Source organism: Hippopotamus amphibius, chromosome 12 (genome assembly GCF_030028045.1).
Source record: "Hippopotamus amphibius kiboko isolate mHipAmp2 chromosome 12, mHipAmp2.hap2, whole genome shotgun sequence".
Lineage (NCBI taxonomy): Eukaryota > Metazoa > Chordata > Mammalia > Artiodactyla > Hippopotamidae > Hippopotamus > Hippopotamus amphibius.
In genome coordinates, this window is record NC_080197.1 from 70,567,665 (window position 1) to 70,590,431 (window position 22,767).

Sequence of the window (22,767 nt, forward strand, 5' to 3'; positions counted from 1 at the left end):
ATATTTTAAAATGTAATTCCTACCACAAACCTGAAAGAGGTATTATCCCCATTTTACAGATGAGCAAACTGAGGTATAGTGCACTTAAATATCATGCCCAAAGTTACACATCTATTAACTGGTAGGGTTTGGATCCAGGGGTCTTATTCCAAAGCTCATGCCTTCCCATCATGGTGTCTCCACAGCCTCATAGCTTCGAGGTAATATTCTCTAGGCCAGAGGTCCCCCAACTTTTTGGCACCAGGTACTGGGTCATGGCCGGAGGGTTGAGGACCCCTGCTCTAGGCTATTGCTGAAAACCTGGTTCTCAGTGATCTGTTTTGAGGAGAACAGAATACAAAACTTGCCGAGTCCTGACATATTTCTTGGAAGGAGGTAATTTAAGTCAATGGTGGCTAGACTTTCACAGGTGAATTAAGGAGAAAGTGATTTGGCTTTTTCTTCCCTTCTGTTTGCTTGCAGACACGGATCGCCTTGGTTCTGTGTGGTGTGCATTTCTCCGAAGGAGCAGTGCGTCTGCAGTCCGAAGACCTGGGTTGGGTCCGGACCTGCTATGCTCTACCTGAGCGGCCCTGGGTAAGTCATTGAACCCCTCAGGTTCTCATTTTCCTCCTCTATGCAATGAGGATACTAAGTGACACAACCTGCTTTACCCCAGGGTAGTTGAGTGTCAAATCTGATCATGTGTGCGCAAGCACTTGCTGAACTCCAATGTTACTAAGATAACAGTACCAGTGCGGGAGTAGCTCCACCTCTGCACCCATCTGCCCCGAGGTAAGGGCGTGTGACAGCCGGGCAGAATACACCGGATGGATCCTTTGCTTTAACTCTTGGTGGCTTGCTCTGCCCCCGTATCCCCCCACCCCGCGCCCTGAAGCCGCCACGTGATTCCAGGGGCATCTGGGCTGTTATTCCTGAAAGCCCAGTGCACGCAGAGCAGCCCGCAGAGGCTGTGCAAAATCAAGAGTCTGAGATTCCGAGGAATCTTTTCCTCCTCAAGCTGAGAACGGATCGTTTCAAAACATGCCAAATACTCATCATTAAACGCAGTTTGTAAAATCCCTAAGACAGTTCTGACCCATTGTCCCTTTGCTCTGTCTTAGGTGCTGACGCATTTATCTGGGAATTTTATATGCCAGTTTAGAAAGCTTTAGTCCTTGTCGGACTTAATTGTGGGGACAGTCTGTAGTTCTGGGAAACCAGGAGAAAAAAATTTAAATCTTAGTTTTGTGTTGGTGTTTGATCACCCGTCACCATATCCACGTTGAAAGCCGGTGGAAGCAGCATTAGTTTTTATTTTCCTAAAAAAAAAAAAAGATGCTGAAACCAATCTGCAACCCTGGGACGAAGCTCATCACCCGCGTTGGGATCCGCGTGGCTCCCCGAGCGTGGACCTGCGGCTCCGCCTGCCCCGGCCTGCCTCCCCCCGCGCCGTCGCCCGCGGCCCCGGCCCAGGTGGCCGCCAGCGTGGCCCCGGAGTCCCACCTGGCTCGGCCGGCGGCGGCCGCACAAAGACCGGCGCAGGCGGCGGCCTGGCCGAGCCGCAGAAAGTAGTCCCGACCACGCCGGCCCCGATGTTGTTCGACGTCGCTTCACGCCCTCCGCGGGGAGGGCCGAAGGGGCCGGCCCGGGAAAGAATCCCATTGGAATGCGGCGCCGGGCAGCCTTTCCTCTCCCGCCCGCCTCGGCTCGCCCCGGAGATCTCCCGGGGTCTCCCAGCAGAGGCTGTGCGCGCGGCCCCCGCCTCCTTTTCTAAAGTGCCCGGGAGGCGGCGCCGAGGGAGGGGGCTTGCCCGCGCGCAGGGAGACCTCGGCGACGACCCGTGGCGCCGGCGGCAGCGGCGGCGGCAGGCGGCGGCAGGCGGCGTATCCCTGCGCCGCTGCTTGAGAGGAAGAGGCTGAATGAGGAGCTGCGCGGGGGAAGCGGGGCGCCGGGGGAGGAGGTGGCGGGATGGAAGCAGACGCTGGCGTCGCGCGAGCCCCGGGCGGCGCGGCGCGGTAGAGAGGGCGGCGGCGGCGGCGGCGCGCGCGGAGCCTTGACGGGCCCCTTTCTTTCTTCTCTCTCTGGAAAGCTGGGAAGCATGAGCGTGCAGACCTGCCGCTGCGGCGGCCGCCCCGGCTCCTCGCCTCCCCCTCTCCGGGCCGCCCCTCGCCGGTGAGAGAAGCGAACGCGAGAAGGGAAGATGGGGGCCGTCCTGAGGAGCCTCCTGGCCTGCAGTTTCTGCGTGCTCCTGAGAGGTGGGGAGAGGCGGGGGGCCGGGAAAGTTGGTGGGCTTTGGTGGGGAGGGGGCCTCGGGCTCTTGTGTCGGGGGGCGGGGGAGGGGAGGGGAGGGAGGGAGGCGAAGAAGGGGAAGAGGAGCCGGGAGAGGCCTGGTCGTGGGGAAGCTGGGGCCCGGGAGAAGGGGCTGCGCGCTCCGCCCGGCCACGCTGCAGCCCCCGCCTCGCTTTGCCGACCTCGTCGGGGCAGATCGGAGCCTCCGACCGGGCTGCCTGGCCGGGTGACCCCCTGGAAGCCCATTCTGTCCGAGTGACTGTGTGTGTCGTTCTGTCTGGAGTCATGGGACGAGGGGCTTTGTATGGATTTTGGCTCTCGGAATGTGTGAGCTCAAGATGCTTCAACGTTAGGCTTCTCTCTCGAAGCCCCCCGCTTTTCCGTGTCGGTCCTGTGAACTTTTAGAGCCCTCTTACTATTTTTTCTAGACCTTGTTACAACTAATAACTGGTTTCCGTTGGGGATCTAATGATCGTGGGTGAGAGCACAATTGGAAAGTGACTCCGAGGTTATAGGTCGAGCGTTTTAGCCTTGGGAATCGCCTGGGCTTCAGCCCATAATGAAATAGAAACGTTGCCTTGCAACCCCTGGCATTCAGGACTTGCCCCTATTTTCGGAGCATGCAAGTGTACAGTTGGCACCAAGTAGGAAAGTCATCCTTGGTGGAGAGGAGCCTGTCCTGGGACCTAAGTTATCATCTGCTGCTCCCCTGGGGACTGCTTGGCATTTTGGTAAATAACATAGGCTCTCCTAGATGATTTGCCCCGAGATCGCATAAATTCGATAGTTCCTTGGTTTTTTGTTTTTGTTTTAAATTAGTCTGCAAACCTGTCACATACGCTGTGACTTATTTTGTGACAGTTCACTGAGGTTTTGGACTGGCCCGCAAGATTTCAACAGCTCTTCTCAAACTTATCAGTGGTGAAGTGGTGATGACTCTGATGCTATGGGGCATTTACCAGCAGAGGAATTTAAGTACCCATTAATGCAGTGACTTGTAGCTTTGGTTTTGTTAAAATTTTCGCTTGTGTTCGCGGTCAGTTCTTTTCAGGTACGGGACCTCTTGGGTCTAAGGAGATTTTTAGCTATTAATTTAACAGGCTAAACGTTTAAGTGTCCAAACTTACTGAAGTTCCCAGAACACGATAGTAACTAACAGTCTTGTGATGTAAATGAGCCAGATATGCCATTTCTGGATATATATTTATTTTGGATGAGTGTGATTGACATTTTTTTTGGAGGAGGAATTTTTTTCTTTAGTTATGCTTCAGGATTATTATGTCTGTCTGTTGTATTTACTTATAATTACTACTCACCGTAAGCATATTCTAAACTATTTCCACGTGTTAACTCCAGGAAGCTAGTGCTCATTTCATTTTCTTGGCAGAGAATTTAATGCAGTGTTACGTACTTGAGAGGTTTAATAAGTATATGTCTATTTCATTATAGTATACTCCCTGTTGAAAGGGGATTTTACTATAGCTGTGAGAAACAATAATATTTGACATAGAGTATGTATATATTTTAAGACGGAAAGTTAATAGAGTTAATAGGAGAGTCAGCTGATGGGTTAAAGTGTTGAAGAAATTGAAATCCATAACCTGGGATGCTTTTGGTTGCCCAGTTGTATTTCTTGGAAGGAAAGGTTATGATGTAAATGCTACTTGTTTAACACCAAGTTTGAGCCTAGAGTTGGGTTTATTCATTGCTGGAGTTAAGAGAAGTTGCACTTGAAGTAATATGGTGAAGTGTATTATGTAAGAAGACCTGAAAGAGTTAATAGTTTAAATTGCCTCATTTCTACTTGCAAAGTTTCCAAAAGTCAAGCTCTCATTTTAAATACAGCCTAATAATGGTATAAGGTGGTCTTTGAATTTAACGTACTTAACCATGAGTATATATTTGAACTAAAACTCTCTCAGTGTGAAAGTTTTATTCATAATTTAGATTCTTTTCATTCCTTGATAATGTTATCCTCTGTTATAATGGTTATATTAGTTAACCTTGGACTCCAGAGAGAACTGCGATAAATTTGTCGCATTAAGATCATTTTTCTTAACAGAAGAGTTGGAGCTTTAACATTGGGATGATGGGAGAGTTTGGGAGACCTTTTGTCCTCTGGCTCTGTTAAATCAATAGCTGAGCCAGGGAATAATGCTGTCATTATCTGGGCTGCATCCCTATCCCTATTATCAGAGGACAAGGTGTAATGGAAAGATTTGGAAATTTCAGCACCAGAATCTTGGGTTTAAAGTCCATGCTTCACTGCCTAATAACTTTGTGATTCTGGTCTAGTCAGTCAGTTTCTCTGGGTCCCACTTTCTTTACCTGTAAAAACGTGGTTAGTAATACCAAGCTAATTTGCAGATTTGTTGAGTACATTAAATGAAGTACTGAATATCAAGTGATTTGCAAATGTTATTTTTTGTTGTAGTTTTTGATTGTGGACATATCCTCAAATGCTGGGGATTTGAGATTTAATTTGTATGAGATTCACAAGTTCTTAAAGATACATGAAATCTTGATCCTTCTGGTCTAACCACTTCATTTGCAAGTGGGGGAACTCAGATTCAGAGAGATTATAACTTGATCAAGATTCTACAGCTAATTAATGTTAGAGCAGGGATTTATTGTTCATTCTTTCAGCAATTAGGTATGGAATACCTCCTGTATATCAGGCTCCGATGGTGTATTGGTGAGCAGAATCGATGTGGTCCCTGCTCTAATGGACCTTATGATCTACCAGTGCCATCTAGGCACTGACTAGAAAAGATTATAGTTCTGATTTCCTAGAGGAAATATTTTTTATAAGAATATAAGTTTTGGAATACCATAAGTGTGTTTAATCTGTAAATACAATGTCCCAGCTTATTTTGAGAAGGCTTTGTTGTTTTATAAGAACTCTTTGCTACTTGCGTTTTTTGTTGTTGTTGTTATTTGTTTTGGTGGGATGGTGGTAAATACTGTCAGCACAAGCCACTAGTGTTTCCTGTCTTAAATTTTTATAGGAGTGGTCCTTGGGAAATTGTTTAATATCAGGTATAATGAAGTCTTGGGAAGATAGAATGGATTTTGGATTGGGAATCAGGAGAATTCGGTTCTGAGTTTGCCATTAGCTAGCTGTGTGACCTTAGATAAATTACTTAATCTCTGTACACCTTCATTAGCTTCATTAGGATAATGAATCCTTCTTGTGGAGGTGCTTACTTCGTGTTAACATATTAACTAATGTGTTAGCATATTAACTAAGGGCTCTGAGAGGTTCTGAGGTAGAGACCAGTTTTAACTTTGTTGAATCCACTGTTTCCCAAACTCGACAGTGAATTTTTTCGTAAATCCTTTTAACATTCTGTTGAACCTTTGTTGTTGTTGTTATTTGTTTTGGTGGGGTGGTGCTTAATACTGTCAGCACAAGCCACTAGTGTTTCCTGTCTTAAATTTTTATAGGAGTGGTCCTTGGGAAATTGTTTAATATCAGGTATGTGCGTTCAAGCGGCATATGTAGAGAGAACCTGGACTAGGTAACCCTTTAAGCATTAGGTTGAGGCATGTGAATTGATATTTGATGACAGCTTCATATAGTTGAATCCAATACTTTAGTCCCTACTTATTTGGCTTTAGATATGCTCCTCCGGCCGGGAAATGATTTGACTGGTTATGAAACGTTAGGGTTCCAGCTCATTGTTATCGTCAGGCCCAGCAGTGACTTCCCCTGCTTCAGTTTTTCAGAGAGTTTTTCTTTTATTTAATTGGAGATTTTTCCATTTGCTCAACTGAAGTACTTTTCTGTATGGTTATATATGCTTTGACCATCAGAAAGGATTCTCTTTTTCAAATGTCAAAGAAGGTTCTGTGAAGGAGTATATAAATGGAAAATATAATACGTGAATTTATACATTGAACATATTGGAAAAGCAAGTAACAGGTTATAGGTCTGTTTAGGCCCATGGATATGTACTCTGAGAAAATTCATTTACATCGTGGAAATCTTACTGAAAGTTTATATTCAGAGAAGATTTTAAAGAGGGGCACTGTAGCAGAAAGTTGTGGGCTTTGTTGACAAACCAGATTCAAATCTTCTACCACTTTATGTAGCCTTGGACAAGTTACTTAGCTTTAGTTTTTGTTCTCCTGTTAGATGGGAATAATACATTCCAAGATTTCTGTGACACCTGATGGTATGTTTGCAAAGGGATAGCACAATGCATGTCAGTAGTAGACTTTGAATAAATAGTCACTATTGTCAAGATGGCTAATTTGAAATTAATATTAATGCTCAGGAAGGACAAGTAAAACATTTACATTCTGGGCATTGTTCTGGGTGATTAGTAGTTTTAGGCCAGTGGTTTTTGAACTTGAGTCTTCTGCAACTGGAACAAACTTCATGAAATTCTTTTACTTTTGATATTTTCTACTTTGTTTTATGTAAGCAAGATGGCCACTATCTTCTGAATTTATTTACCTTCTAAAGGATTGCAACTTGAATCCTTTTAGGTGATTATTATAAATAAGCTAGAAAATAAATAGTTCAGTTGATTATGATACTTATTTACTTATTTAAAGGTTGCCTATACTTATGGGCAAAATAATTTTAGCAAAATATTGTCTAATTGAGAATTTCATTGTATTTGTTTATAATAATTAAAATCATTCAGTTGTTGGACTAGTCTCTGTAGGATGGGTAAATGCTATACTGAGTTCCTGCCTTGTATGTTTCATTCTTTGTGTGAGAGTCTTTATGTATCTTCTGTAAAAGGAGCCGCCTCTTAATGAATAGAACTCTGCTCCATGTGAATAACTTTGAACTTTAGACACATACATGGACTAGGCAACCTAAAGAATAAGATATTTGCCTTTGAGAGTATTCATTTAAAATATAACTACTCATAAATACAAGGAAAACTGTTATTTGATATTATTAGCACATGATTTTGTTTCTCATGCTGCTCATGTTATTTGTGGCAGGGACTATCCTCAAAAAAGATTTAAGTCATGCAAATGTGAGACTAAAATACTAGAGTGCCTGGGCTCAATTTGGTGAAAATTACAGGTACTTCAATGCTGTGATCCTGTTAGCTATAATGTAACTTGCTAATCTTTGTTTCTGTGATACCTGCTTGGTAGGGCCAGGAGCTTGGGGATGTGAAGTGAAATTCTGTTTTTCTGCAAAAAAAAAAAAAAAAAAAAAAAGAATTTTCAAGTTAATAATTGACACTAGAAAGATGAATGGCTGATCTAAGGCCAGATTGCTTATACTCTGGACAGTAATTTTACATACAGCACTTTCTGTATGCACCTAATTTCACCTGGACCTTAATATAGTTTTGAAAATGATACTAATCACTTTTGATAGGGGAAAATAAATATCATTGTAATTTTGCAGTTTGCACATAGGTGGTTTGTCATATTACTGTTAAATGAAAACCAGTCCAGATTTAGGTAAGGAGAGACTTTATTCAAAAGGATTATTGCAATAGGGAGAATGCTCTGACTGCAGGATCTGCAGGCATCTCAAAATAAAACAGGAAAAGACTCTTCTTTTATGGAGAAGGGTGAGCAGGACTAGCAGGAACTTTGTAGGAATGTGGGCTGAGAGGGTGAGGGTGAGCCGATTGCATGATCAGGATAGTTTAACTGGAGTTTTTTATTTCCTGCAGTCAGTTGATGGCCTGGAATGAGCTGTTAAGGGAGCTTAACAGCATCTGCTTGCTTAAATTTAGGGCAAGCCAAACTTCAGGGGCTTGTAGGAAAGGAGAAAAGTCTGACTAAAGTTTGGTCATGCCAAGTCAGTGGATAAGCAAGGGCAATTGTGAGCACTTGGTCAGTCCTGCTGTTGTTTAAAGCAAAATTTGTCAGTCTTAGAGATATATTTTAATCAGTTCAGGCTGCTGTAACAAAAATAGTATAGACTGGATGGCTTAAACACATGAGAAATTTATTTTTCACAGTTCTGGAGTCTGGTAGCCCAACAGCAGGGTGCCAGTGTGGTCAGATTGTGGTGAGGATCCTCTTCCAGGTTGCAGACTGCTGACCTCTGTATCCTCACAGGACAGAGAGAAGAGAGAGGAAGCAAGCTCTCTCAGGACTCTCATAGGGGTACTGATCCCATTGGCGGGGACTCCACCCTTATGACCTCATCTAATCCTAATTACCTCCCAAAGGCCCCATCTCCTAATACATTCACATAAAGGGGAGTGTAGGGTTTCAACATATGTATTTTGGGGGACACAAGCATTCAGTGCACAACAAGGTAGGCTAAAGTCATTGTGAAGTTGGTCTCATTAGATTGGTCTGATTGTTTATGTAGGTGTAGGCATTTAAAGTCTGCTTCAATGGCACTTTTTATAAGGATTCTTGGATTGAACTTTTAAAAGCCTTTTGAGGCCAGGAAGCCAAGTCAGGTACTCACCATTGGGTTTCACTTGCGGTACCTGTAGATTTGGATAAATTCCTAATATCCTAGGGTTCCTGAGCCTGCCTGCAACTGACCTTGCTTACTTTACCTGTAAGTCTGGGAACTCTGTAAGCCAGGTACCAGTCTAGTTTTCCCAAGGGGACTGTAAGCATTGCTCCATAAAATTAACCACAGCTCCTTAAAAGTGTATGGTGGTATTAGATTAAGTGAACGTGACTTTCAGATATGACACCCAGTCACAGCCTTAGTTGCATAATAATGTTTCCAGCCTGGAGAGCAGACTCTTATTGAACCTATGCAAATAACTATATTGTCATGAAAAGAATACTCATTCAATAAGAGGTTTTTTTTTTGAATTATGGAGGAGTCAGGCACAGAGAAAAAGAAAATGTTTTATTTCTGTTTACAAAAGAATAGTCTGCTTAAATTATCAATGAATTATAGATAGCTTAAGAGAAAAAAGAATTCCTTATATCCAGAAAATAGGACATTAAAGCATCAACAGTATTTTAAAACCTGTAATCATTCTTTATCAGTTTATTCAGTCCTGTATGATTAATTCTTGTTCTGCTAGATCTTGGATTAGCAGTGTCATGAATCCATCTGCTTCACCATTAGCTTTTTGGGAATCCTGACTCAGTCCACTGGTATAATCTGAAAGTTATTTAAGTGATCCCTTCAGAAGCTTGTTCCCAAAAGTACTGGTGTAGTCCTCTTTCAACAGTCCTTTTTCTGTTGAAGACAAGCACTTGGCCTATACCTAATTTGCAGGCACTTTCAGGGAAGCATCAAAGTAAAACAAAAAATACTCTGTAGATGACAGAAGACCTTAAATGGTGGTGATAAGTTACTGTGGATAATTTTAAAAGTGAAAGATCTGATGAGAGTTTGTTATAAAAAAATAATGCAGTTGATGAGTAAGTTTAGTTGTTTTTATGCTATGCAAACCAAAATAAAATCAGTCCGAAAAAGTTTGTTTGTTTTTTTTTTTTTTTTGGCACACGGGCTTAGTTGCTCCGTGGCATGTGGGATCTTCCTGGAGCAGGGATCGAACCCATGTCCTCTGCATTGGCAGGCGGATTCTTAACCACTGCACCACCTAGGAAGCCCCCGAAAAAGTTTTAAGCAAAATATCTATAAGCATAATGATTAACCTTACTTCAAAAAAAGAGTAGATATTACGTCTGATTTATGAGTATAAGTGAATATAATTTCTGTAGAGAAAAAGACTTAAAGATAGGTAGTAATCCTGAGCCATAATGAGTGATGTAGCACATAGTTAAGAGCATATCAAAGAATATATCAAGATTATCAAGTAAAAAATTTTAAGTTTGAAGTAAGTCCTAAACATCTGTATAATAAAATTCCGTAAGTAAGTTATGTGAATTCCTGATGGAGGACCACTCACTAGCCTACCAAGAATATACTGTATCCAAATTAAAGAAATGAAATTGTGACCAAGGTAACATTAAAAAAAAATCATAAAAAAACAGGAAGAATAATCAAATTATAATTGCTGACACTGTACTGTTGTCTAATATCAGACAAAGCTCCACGGGGATTCTTGATAAGTAGAAACATGTTGTGGACACTGAGACTAATGATAAATTTCTAGGAACTTCATACAGTTTTTGAGATAAGCATATTAACATTTTACCCATACAGACTTAATCTGGCACTGATTTGACAGTGCTTCCCATGCAAATCATAACATTGATCAAATAAACTAATTATTTTTAACACCTCTCTCTTTGCAAGGTGAAAGAATGAATCCTTTGTGAACTTCCAGGGATCCTTTGGGAAATTTTAAAGACAGTTGTAGGTGCAAAAGACATCGTTTAGTATTTGATTTTGAAAAGGCAAAATGTCAAAAGTTGTCAGGAGCTTTGAACATTTGATTAAATAGGATCATGGATCAGTGAGAAAAAAATACCTGGCAACCTATTTAACCAGTGTCAAAATTTTTTTTAAAGGAAAGAATTTTAGCTTTTTCAAAAGTGAGAAGACTTTTTGAAAATAATAAGACATGATAAAATTAACACCAAGTCTAGGAAATTTTGAAAAGATACTGAATATTTGGTTTCTAGGAAGACTGATTACTCAGAAGGCAAAGAAAAACCTTTTATAACCTCTTTTTTAAGATCAGATCAAAAACCCAAGAAAATTTTGTCATTTTAGTAGAATACCAAATTTTAGTTTTGTACAACGGCAATGTTTGATACTGAAGCGCTTTCTGAAAATCTTACAAATAAACCTGTCACGTCTTAGCTGGCTTTGTCAATGACAAGTAAAATTCTTTTTTCATGAACTTGTTGTAACTTTTTCTGTCCATTCAGGTTTTGTTCTACATGTTCCTCCTTCTCATTCTGAAACACTTAATCATTTTATTTTAGGACTGTTCTCTTTTTCCTTAAAAACACATCATGCATACCTTGCATACAGAGTTGTTCCTTTCTGTCATTATTTCTCCTATTAGAGTGTCATTTACATACAAGATTTTAACTTATAATTACAGTAACTGCTATTTTACAGAGAAAACTATGAGGTGGATAATTGTTAACTGTCTGTCGTACACCAGTTTGTAGTAGACTGTCAGAGCTTATGAATGTACATCTTCCAACTTCTTATAGCTGTGCACTTCCAGATAGTACAACTTCTCAATGTGGCAAAAATGAATATGTTCATTAATAGACTCAATATATGTAGCTTCTTGGTACCATGAAAATAAGAGGCAAAAGCCTATATAAACTTGAAATGCTTATGCTTCGTGTACTGTCTTACTTAGAAATGACCTAGGTATTTAATGAATATCCATGGACTAGCTTAGCGTAAGTCTAAGGTTTTGAGTTACTAAAAGATCGTGGAAACAATCTTCAAGTTGGCTTATCACAAGACATAATTACTTTTGAAGTACAGTTTGTCAATAATGACTCAACTTGGCTAAATGCAAATGTAGATATAATGCTAGCTTATTCTATCAGTAAACCTGTAAAAGTTTAGGAAGAACATGTTCAAGTAGAATAAAATTGTATTCTTGTGTTGTACTTAATGCCCGTAACTCAGAAGACACAGCTGTTTTTATTAAATCAACAATATTAAACTGTCTTATATACCGAAGATTTGCCTAAATGTATGTTAACTTGGATTCTTAAAACATCTGGGTTAGTTTCTATAAACAAAGTTGTGAAAGTATAAAAATTTTAATTTCCTTAACTTCAGGAAATCTTAGAAATACTTTCATTCATGAGCACTTTTTGTTGTTATTTTAACAGCTTTATTGAGATATTCATACACCAATTTACCCATGTCGGGTATACAGTTCCGTAGTTTTTAGTCTATTTACAGAATTGTGCCGCATCACCACAGTCAGTTTTAAAACATTTTCATTACTCCAAAAAGAGCCAATGAGCACTTATTTATCTTTAAACTAATCAGAATAGAACTCCTTTAAGGGATTTCATAATCTAAAATTATACTTGGCAGGACTTCCCTGATGGTCCAGCGGTTAAGACTCCGTGCTTCCAATGCAGGAGGTATGGGTTCAGTCTCTGGTTGGGGAGCTAAGATATCCCGAGTGCCGCGGCTCCCCTACTCCCCCAAAAATTATACTTGACAATACTATCTGAAGGTAGGGAAGTATTTTATATACATATGTAATATACGAGGGTGAGTCAGATTATCTGTACTCTGGCTGGAGAATTTATAGAAGTTTTAACATAACTGGAGTGCGAATAATTTTTGACTCACTCTCATACATACACATCTGCATATAAAAATCTATAAATAGAGAGCTTATAGCTTCAGTTTGAAAGTTTAAGCTCACGGGTGGTTTATGTAGAAGAGCTAGTTCTCATCTTTCCTTTATCTTTAATTGTGTTTCTGGCAGATAGGGCAGGTTGAGTTTACCTACCCAGTCACTATGAAGGCTGAAGTCTTCCCACCATTATTTGTGGAGGAGACCTTTCAGATTTTCTTTGCCCTGGTGTGTACTCTTATGGAGGCTGTGGACTACATTTTGAGTGAGGCACCAGAGACCAAGGGCTGTCTGGGTGTCTCAAAAACTCATTTGAGTGGATAAAAGACCCAGCCTGTTTCCAGTTTGTATTTCTAACTTTAGGTCCCTGAGCCCCTCTTGAGTCCCTAGTGGGGAAAAGGGGGCCTTAAAGCGCTAGTGACTGCAGGGAGTTGAGGGGTTGGAGTTGAGAAGGGAAAGGTCTGACAGGGTGGATAGAGGGGTAAAGGAGATTGGGGTATTAAAGGACGATAGATAAAGGATTCAGGGGAGCTGAAGGGAAGGTTGAGGGTGGTAAAAAGGAGGAAGGAAGAGAGAGGGTGATGAGAAAGGAGAGGTTTTAGGGAGATCCTGTTTCCCAAGGAGGACATTGAAGTTTTAAATTTTCTTCAGTAAAATTTTGCCGTTTTTGAAGCTATTGGACTGAATGTGTTGTAATGGTGAAGCATGCAGTCAGTGGGAGAAGAGGGAGGGTGCTCAGTAGAGTGAGAATTACCTGTGGGATTAGCTAATTAAGCCAGACATAAGAATTTAAGGGAACTAGGAAAGAGAATTCCCTTGTGAGGCGCCAAGGAAATTCCCTTGTGTAATCTCCATTATAGGAGTTCAGGGAAGATAGAAAAGACCTCAGAGAGGAACTGGGAATATTCCCACTCTGGAGTCAGGGTGTGATTGTCTACTCAGAGAGTCAAAGAGAAAAATTTATTGCTGGAAAATACGGAAGTAACTTCTTACCATGTTGCAGTAGATGTCTACAGCACTGGTTCAAGAGTTGAACTCAAGGAAAGATCCCTGAATCTCTGACCTAGAGAATTTAAATGACTCACAAAATGTCATTATTGAGGTGGGGATAGCACGGGTTCATAGATGAGGTCCAATACCCATCCAAGTCATGTCACTATACATATGTTAAATACGAATAAATTCCTGCTTGGCAAAGAGAGACTTTATTCAGAAGGGCTTTTGCAGTAAGGAGAATGACCGCAAGGTATGCAGGTATCTCAGAATCAAACACAAAACGGCTTTACTCTTATAGGTAGAAGTGAGTAGTTCCAGTAGAATCTTTGTGGGAAAGTGGGACAAGTGGGTGGAGGTTAGCAGATGACATGACCAGGGCAGTTTTGACAGGAGATTTTTGTGTGTGTGTGGTCAGCTGATACTTCAGGTGAGTTCTTAAGGGAGGATGTTCTGGACTGGCTTGCTTAAGCTTAGAGCTTGCCAAAGTTTAGGGGTCTGTGGGGAGCAGAGAAGCCTGACTAAACTGGTAAGGCCAAGTCTGTGTGTAAGTTGGGCATTTGTGTGCATTTGGCTGGTACTTAATGTAAAATCCTTATGGGTTTATGACAAGTATGTTTTTAGATCAGGTTCTGAAAAATTCCTTTTAAATATTAGTAAATGTGTTTTTTTATATGACTGTCACACAGTGAACTGTGTTAGGGATTCCCCAGATTAGTTAAAAGGTATAGCTCCTGTTCCCAAGTGGCAGAGATCCTAGTTGAAGAAGGAAATATACCTAAAAAATGCTAATATCAAATAAGTGGTAAAGACTGCAAGGGTGCAAAGAAGGAAAGCTGAGGCATTGGAGAGGTTCTTGGAATAGATAAGGTTTGAATCTGGCTCTGAAGGGCGTGCTTGCTGAATAAGGAGAGAGAAATACGGAGTGGGCAGGAAAATGAATACACTGTGGTGATGAAGTATGATGTGCTCACAGTTGATGTGTTAAAAACTAGTTTTATGATGCAGAGACTATAAAAGGCGAGTTATAGTCATAGAAGTCAAGTGGTGGAGGGCTGAGGTATTGAGGCTTTTTAATCTTAGGCAGAGAAAATCAGAAACCTTTTTGAGTTAGGTAAAAGTGTTAGAAGTAGAAAAGGGAAGGGACATGTTAAGATCATTTACTGTTGGGGTAGTTTAGGCATGAGGTCATGAAGGCCTAGAGTGGGATAGTGGTTCTAAAAAATGGAAAGGAAGAGGCAGACTTAAGGACATGCTGAAGAAGAATCAACAAGGCAGTGATTGGCAGGCGAGGGGAAAAGGGAGGTGTCAAGGATGGCTCCGTGGAACAACCAGTAGGATTAGGAAAAGTGTGGCACCATTGACTCTTGAGGGTTTTCTGTGGGGGAAAGGTGATGAACTTAATTCTATGGCAGGAAGAGATGGCCAACTTAGATGCTTTTCTCGTCTGCACTCTCTGTTGTTCCCTAAATAAGAGAGTGTAGAAGAGAACGTTATCTAAGTTCACTTGGTCAACCAGCAGCTCTATTCAGGTAATTTTCAAGTCATCTGCAGCCTAAGCTTCAGTTCTACACATGTAACTTCTTGTTGGCCATCTCACTATCCTATTTCTTGTGTTTCCAATGGCTTCTGCCAGGTCCCTGCTGTCAAAAAACTTTGTTTTAATAAAACTAACCTTGCTACCACCAACAGAATAATATTAACCACAAAACCTTACAATATTGGTATACACTTCATATAACCACCCATTCGCTATTAACTCTCTTAGTCTAACTTCCCACCTGTCACTCAGTTGAAACTGCTTTCTCCGTATCTTCATTACCAAATCCAACTGGCCTTTTCTCAGTCCTTATTCTTGACTTCTCTGAAGCATTCAAAAATGTTGACCATATCCCCACCTATGTAGAATGTTCTCCGTATACTATACTATTCCTCTGATCATGCTTCATCTGCCTTTTAGTTTCAGATCTTCCTCCCACTTCCCAAATATAGACTAAGAAAGGAGGAAGAGCAACTTGTCATTTGAGACTGAGGACAAAATAGAGGAGAATGGGTGGGATATAAAGAGATTTTTGAGAAGTTTAAATTAAGATGTTGGGGGAATGTGTAACATTTACCTTGCTTCCTGCTTCACTGAGATTACTTTCTGAGATGATCTGGGATGAAGGATTCAAAGCACGAAATTTGTCTTTAGGAAAGCAGAAAAAGTTTAGAAAGGCACTAGAGAAAGATTGGTAGGAAGTTAATAAAGGAAAATAAGGATTTCTAAGCACCTGTGAAGTTTCACTAAAAAGATACGATGGTGGTTATTTGAGTTATCTGGGTACTAGAAAGTCTGAAGGTAAGCTCTTTGGAATGAAAGATATTGAGTGCATGGCACATATGCTACAACTAGGGGCAAATGTGTGTGGATCCAGTGTATTTCTTTAGCAGATTAAAACAGTATTACAAGTCAAATATACCTTTCAGATATCCCATTTAGTACATTGCTAAATAGATATTGGTGACAATATTGTAGAAAGTATTCAAGTATCAGAAGGGTGGTTGGACAGGATGAACTCTGGGATTTCTTTTTAATAGTGTGTATAGGTTTATGTGTAGTCCTTTAGACATCCTCGATTATGATCAGTACTGCTAACTTAAATTAACTTGTTCACACCTCCCACCCCCCCTTTTTTTTACTCTTAAGGTTTGTGAGCCCTTAAGTGACCGGAAAGGTTCTTTGGATTTTGTAGACCAAATATTTAGTAGAAATGTTAATGTTTGACTTGAAAGTCATAAAAGACATTGAGCTGCCACTTAATGCCATATACCAATTTGGTATAGTTTTCCAAGGAAAGTGCCATAAAGGGAGGTGCCCAATAAATATCTGAGTATTATCACTCTTGGGTTTTAAATTGTAAACCTCTGGGGCTTTCTCTTAGCTTTATGCAGCACCTAGCACTTCGTTATTATCATGCCCCTTTATCATCCCTCCTTCCTCTTCTTTTCCGCCCTTAAATAATATTGACCTTTTTTCTGATTTTTATAATTGGTGCATAGTATGAGAGGCTCAGTATAAGATAGTGCAGTGAACACTATGCAGACTGATAAATCAATGCGATGTATGAAGGCCTGAAATGAGCTAAAAGTGAATCTGCAAGGGAAATTTACTGATTTGCCAAAAGCAGCCTTAGGTGCACAGAATAAGCAGAAAGGGCTCTTAGTCACTTTTTAAAAAAGCTATCTGCCCATTTGTTCTTAACTAAGAAAGTTGGGGAAAAAGATGGCGGCGAAGTAGAGAGACGTGGAGTGCATCCCTCTCCACAGATGCATTGGGAATGCACGGAAGGAGGCAGTCATTCCCACAGAGAACCAGCTGAACACCAGCAGACGGCCTCGGACACCGGAAAGGGCTGCGGAGAACCTGACATAGCCGGTAGGGAGGCATCTACGAGGGCTCAAAGAGGGTGAAGCGGCGGAGCTGTGGCAGACGGGAGGGAGTGAGAAACATACGGAGGGTCCGCAGCGCAGCTCAGCGTTCCCGGACCGAGACATCGATCCGCGGCTGAACGGAGGGTCCAGGAGCGGGAGCGTGGGAACCGGAGAGCTGGTTCAGGGGGAGAAACATTGTTGCCGGTAGGGTGACGGACCGAGAGGACAGGAGGGAGGAGGTCCGCGGAGAGGAGTGCCGATCCCTGAGAGCTGCCCGGCCATGATGGCGGCTGGAGGCTGCAGGCTCCCGGGCGGCGGGGAGGAGCCGCGCGCATAGCCTCTCCCTCTCTTTCTGCGCCTCTGCAACAGACAGCGGAGAGACGCCCTGCGGGGCCACATAAGGCGCTCAGGGATAACAAGTACCCTCAGGCGCTCGGGCGGGGCTAGATTAAAACTCCTTGCAACGCCAGCAGCAGGGAGGCTGCCGAGAGAAAAAAAAAAAACAAACCAGCATCAAAAAGAAAAAACCCCGAGAGAGGCCCAACTCTAAGACTTTCTGTGTACGCCTGAGCCACCAGCGCTCTATGCAACAGGCACCTCCAAGCCTGACTGAAGCAACAGTGCGCCACTGCTCACTCCCTCCCAGGAGAAGGAGCCACTATTGCACCCTCTCCCTCCCCACACACCGAGGCTTACAGACGAACAATAAAGGAACCTCTGCTGGTCACAGAATAACGCAAAAAAAAAAAAAAACCCAAGGCAAGGAAAAGGACACTTACAGCTGAGACGCTAAGGAAACAGAAATAGTAGTATCAATACCTATTGAACTGGTCCATTCGGGGATCAGTTCTGGATTTTTTTTTCTTTTTTTTTTTTTCCTTTCTCTTTTTTTTTTTTTTTTTTTTGATTTATTAAATACGATCTTAGCCCTAAGGGATCTACAAGTTTTACAACATAATTTTATAAGGATATTTTTCACTCTTTTTTTTTTTTTTTTTTTGCCTTTTAAAATACTTCTATATCTAGCTAAGTTTTTGGTAGTACGGACAAAATATCTTTCATACTTTCCTTTCATCCCTTTCTTTTATACACTTCTATTCCTTTCTTTTTCTTTGCATATTTCCAACCACATTACGCTCTTCTGTTCCCCTTTCTTCCAGCCATTTTAAGTGTATTTTATCTTAACATACTTATAAGCAACACTATCGGTCTGCTCAGACTCCTTGCTCTATTCTCCAGATGATGCACTGCCTTGGTATTAATATTAGGCTTTTGTCTTTATCTTAGTTCTTAGTACAGTTGTCTAATTACATTCTGAGAATCTCCATTCTCTCTGGTGGTACTCCAGCTCTTTTCTATATTTGATCCTAGCTTACAAAATCTCCCTGGATTGATGTTTGTATGTGTAGGGTGTTATTTGTTGTTTGTTTGCTTTTGCTTTTGTCTCTGATTCGTTCTGTTTCAGTTGTCAATTTCTGCTGGGTTTCTCTCTGAATATCTGATAGCACACTGGGGTTCTGTCAGGTCTTTCTAGAGCCTTATGTCCTAACGGATTCAATAATTGTGTGTCTTATACATGTATGTGTTTCCTAGACTGAATATTCGTCTAATCCAATACTTGGACATTAGTCTGAGGCTTGGACAGTCTTCTATAAACACCTCTATCACCAGGACAAGCAACCCCAAAAGCTTGGACAACCATGAGGAAACAAAGAAACACCATGCAGGCAAAGGAGCAGGAAAAAAACCCACAAGACCAAATAAATGAGGAGGAAATAGGAAAAATGCCTGAAAAAGAATTTAGAGTAATGATAGTAAAAATGATACAAAATCTCGATAACAAATTAGAGAAAGTACAAGAAACAGTTCATAAGAACTCAGAAAAACAAACAGCAATGGATAACAAAATAACTGAAATTAAAAATACTCTAGATGCTCTAACCAGCAGAATGACTGAGGCAGAAGAACGAATAAGTGAGTTGGAAGATAGAATGGAAGAAATAAACGCCACAGAGCAGGAAAAAGATAAAAAAATAAAAAGACTAGAAGACAGCCTCAGAGACCTCAGTGATAACCTTAAACGTACCAACATTCGAATTATAGGCATCCCAGAAGAAGAAGAAAACAAGAAAGGGTCTGTGAAAATATTTGAAGAGGTTCTAGTGGAAAACTTCCCCAACATGGGAAAGGAAATAATGAACCAAGTCCAAGAAGCACAGAGAGTCCCATACAGAATAAACCCAAGGAGAAATACACCAAGACACATATTAATCAAACTAACGACAATTAAACACAAAGAAAAAATATTAAAAGCAGCAAGAGAAAAGCAACAAACAACATATAAGGGAAAACCCATCAGGATAACAGCTGACCTTTCTACAGAAACTCTGCAGGCCAGAAGGGAATGGCAGGATATACTGAAAGTCCTGAAAGAGAGAAACCTACAGCCAAGAATACTTTACCCAGCAAGAATCTCATTCAGATTTGAGGGAGAAATCAAAAGCTTTCCAGACAAGCAAAAGTTAAGAGAATTCAGCACCACCAAACCAGCCTTACAACAAGTGCTAAAGGAACTTCTCTAAGTAGGAAACACAAGAAAAGGAAAACACCTACAAATACAAACCCAAAACAATTAAGAAAATGGTAATTGGAACACACATGTCAATAATCACTTTAAATGTAAATGGATTAAATGCTCCAACCAAAAGACACAGACTGGCTGAATGGATACAAAAACAAGACCCTTCTATATGCTGCCTACAAGAAACCCACTTCAGACCAAGGGATACATATAGACTGAAAGTGAAGGGATGGAAAAAGATATTCCATGCAAATGGAAGTCAAAAGAAAGCTGGAGTAGCAATACTCATATCAGACAAATTAGACTTGAAAGTAAAGACTATTAAAAGAGACAAGGAAGGGCACTACATAATGATCAAGGGATCCATCCAAGAAGAACATATCACAATGGTAAATATCTATGCCCCCAATATAGGAGCACCTCAATACATAAGGCAAATGCTAACAGCTATAAAAGGGGACATCGACAGGAACACAATTATAGTGGGAGACTTGAACACCCCACTTACATCAATGGACAGATCATCCAAACAGAAAATAAATAAAGACACACAAGCTTTAAATGACACATTAGACCATCTCGACTTAATTGATATTTATAGGACATTCCATCCAAAAACGACAGACTACACTTTCTTCTCAAGTGCACACGGAACATTTTCCAGGATAGATCACATCCTGGGTCACAAATCAAACCTCAGCAAATTCAAGAAAATTGAAATCATATCAAGCATCTTCTCAGACCACAATGCCATGAGACTAGATATCAATTACAGGAAAAAAACTGCAAAAAATACAAACACATGGAGGCTAAACAATTCACTATTAAACAACCAAGGAATCACTACAGAAATCAAAGAGGAAATCAAAAAGTATCTAGAAACAAATGACAACGAAAACACAACAACCCAAAACCTATGGGACGCAGCAAAAGCAGTTCTAAGAGGGAAGTTTATAGCAATACAGTCCTACCTTAAGAAACAAGAAAATGATCGAATAAACAACCTAACCTTACACCTCAAACAACTAGAGAAAGAAGAACAAAGAAACCCCAAAATGAGCAGAAGGAAAGAAATCATAAAGATCAGAGCAGAAATAAATGAAAAAGAAAGGAAAGAAACCATAAGAAAAATCAATAAAACTAAAAGCTGGTTCTTTGAGAAGATTAACAAAATTGATAAACCATTAGCCAGACTCATCAAGAAAAAAAGGGAGAAGATGCAAATCAACAGAATTAGAAATGAAAAAGGAGAAGTCACAACGGACACCTCAGAAATACAAAACATCATGAGAGACTACTACAAGCAACTATATGCCAATCAATTGGATAACCTGGAAGAAATGGATACATTCTTAGAAAAATACAATCTTCCAAGACTGAACCAGGAAGAAATAGAAACCATGAACAGACCAATCACAAGTACAGAAATTGAGGCAGTGATTAAAAATCTCCCAACACACAAAAGCCCAGGACCAGATGGATTCACAGGCGAATTCTATCAAACATTTAGAGAAGAGTTAACACCTATCCTTCTCAAACTCTTCCAAAATATTGCAGAAGGCGGAGCACTCCCAAACTCATTCTATGAGGCTACCATCACCCTGATACCAAAACCAGGCAAAGATGTCACAAAAAAAGAAAACTACAGACCAATATCACTGATGAATATAGATGCAAAAATCCTCAACAAAATACTAGCTAACAGACTGCAACAGCACATTAAAAAAATCATACACCACGATCAAGTGGGGTTTATCCCTGGGATGCAAGGATTCTTCAATATACGCAAATCAATCAACGTGATACATCATATCAACAAATTGAAGGATAAAAACCATATGATCATTTCAATAGATGCAGAAAAAGCTTTTGACAAAGTTCAACATCCATTTATGATAAAAGCTCTCCAGAAAATGGGCATAGAAGGAAATTACCTCAACATCATAAAAGCCATATATGACAAACCAAAAGCCAACATTGTTCTCAATGGAGAAAAACTGGAAGAATTCCCTCTAAGAACAGGAACAAGACAAGGGTGTCCACTCTCACCACTGTTATTCAACATAGTTTTGGAAGTGTTAGCCACAGCAATCAGAGAAGAAAAAGAAATTAAAGGAATCCAAATTGGAAAAGAAGAAGTAAAATTATCACTCTTTGCAGATGACATGATACTATATATAGAAAACCCTAAAGACTCTACCAGAAAACTGCTAGCACTCATTGATGAGTTTAGTAAAGTAGCAGGATACAAAATTAATGCACAGAAATCTCTTGCATTCCTATACACGAACAACGGAAGAGCAGAAAGAGAAATTAAGGAAACTCTCCCATTCACCATTGCAACCAAAAGAATAAAATACCTAGGAATAAACCTGCCTAAGGAGGCAAAAGATCTGTATGCAGAAAACTTTAAGACATTGATGAAAGAAATCAAAGATGACATAAACAGATGGAGGGATATACCATGTTCCTGGATTGGAAGAATCAACATCGTGAAAATGACTGTACTACCCAAAGCAATTTACAGATTTAATGCAATCCCGATCAGATTACCAATGGCATTTTTCACAGAACTAGAGCAAGAAATCTTACGATTTGTATGGAAACGCAAAAGACCCCGAATAGCCAAAGCAATCTTGAGAAGGAAAAATGGAGTGGGTGGAATCAGGCTTCCTGACTTCAAACTATACTACAAGGCCATAGTGATCAAGACAGTATGGTACTGGCACAAAAATAGAAAGGAAGATCAATGGAACAGAATAGAGAACTCAGAAGTAAGCCCAAACACATATGGGCACCTTATCTTTGACAAAGCAGGCACGAGTATACAATGGAAAAAAGACAGCCTCTTCAATAAGTGGTGCTGGGAAAATTGGACAGCAACATGTAAAAGAATGAAATTAGAACACTTCCTAACACCATACACAAAAATAAACTCCAAATGGATTAAAGACCTACATGTAAGGCCAGACACTATCAAACTCCTAGAGGAAAACATAGGCAGAACACTCTTTGACATACATCAAAGCAACATCCTTTTTGACCCACCTCCTAGAATCATGGAAATAAAATCAAGAATAAACGAATGGGACCTCATGAAACTTAAAAGCTTTTGCACAGCAAAAGAAACCATAAACAAGACTAAAAGGCAACCCTCAGAATGGGAAAAAATAATTGCCTATGAAACAACGGACAAAGGATTAACCTCCAAAATATACAAGCAGCTCATGCAGCTTCATACCAAAAAAGCAAATAACCCAATCCACAAATGGGCAGAAGACCTAAATAGACATTTCTCCAAAGAAGACATACAGATGGCCAACAAACACATGAAAAGAT

The 22,767-nt window shown here is 40.5% G+C and overlaps 1 protein-coding gene across 2 annotated transcripts in view; it reads left to right on the forward strand.

The window, feature by feature from the left end:
* The first annotated feature begins 468 nt into the window (after nucleotides 1-468).
* The window catches only part of LRP6 (LDL receptor related protein 6), a 178,410-nt gene continuing 156,111 nt past the window's right edge, over nucleotides 469-22,767 (forward strand). The window contains exons 1-2 of one of the 2 annotated variants that reach the window (XM_057701078.1): nucleotides 469-576; nucleotides 2,072-2,237. In XM_057701078.1, the coding sequence (XP_057557061.1) occupies nucleotides 2,183-2,237 (55 nt within the window). In that variant the 5' untranslated portion in view covers nucleotides 469-576; nucleotides 2,072-2,182. Of the gene's footprint in view, nucleotides 577-1,647; nucleotides 2,238-22,767 lie in introns of those variants that run through there. The other variant, XM_057701077.1, reaches the window with a different exon arrangement.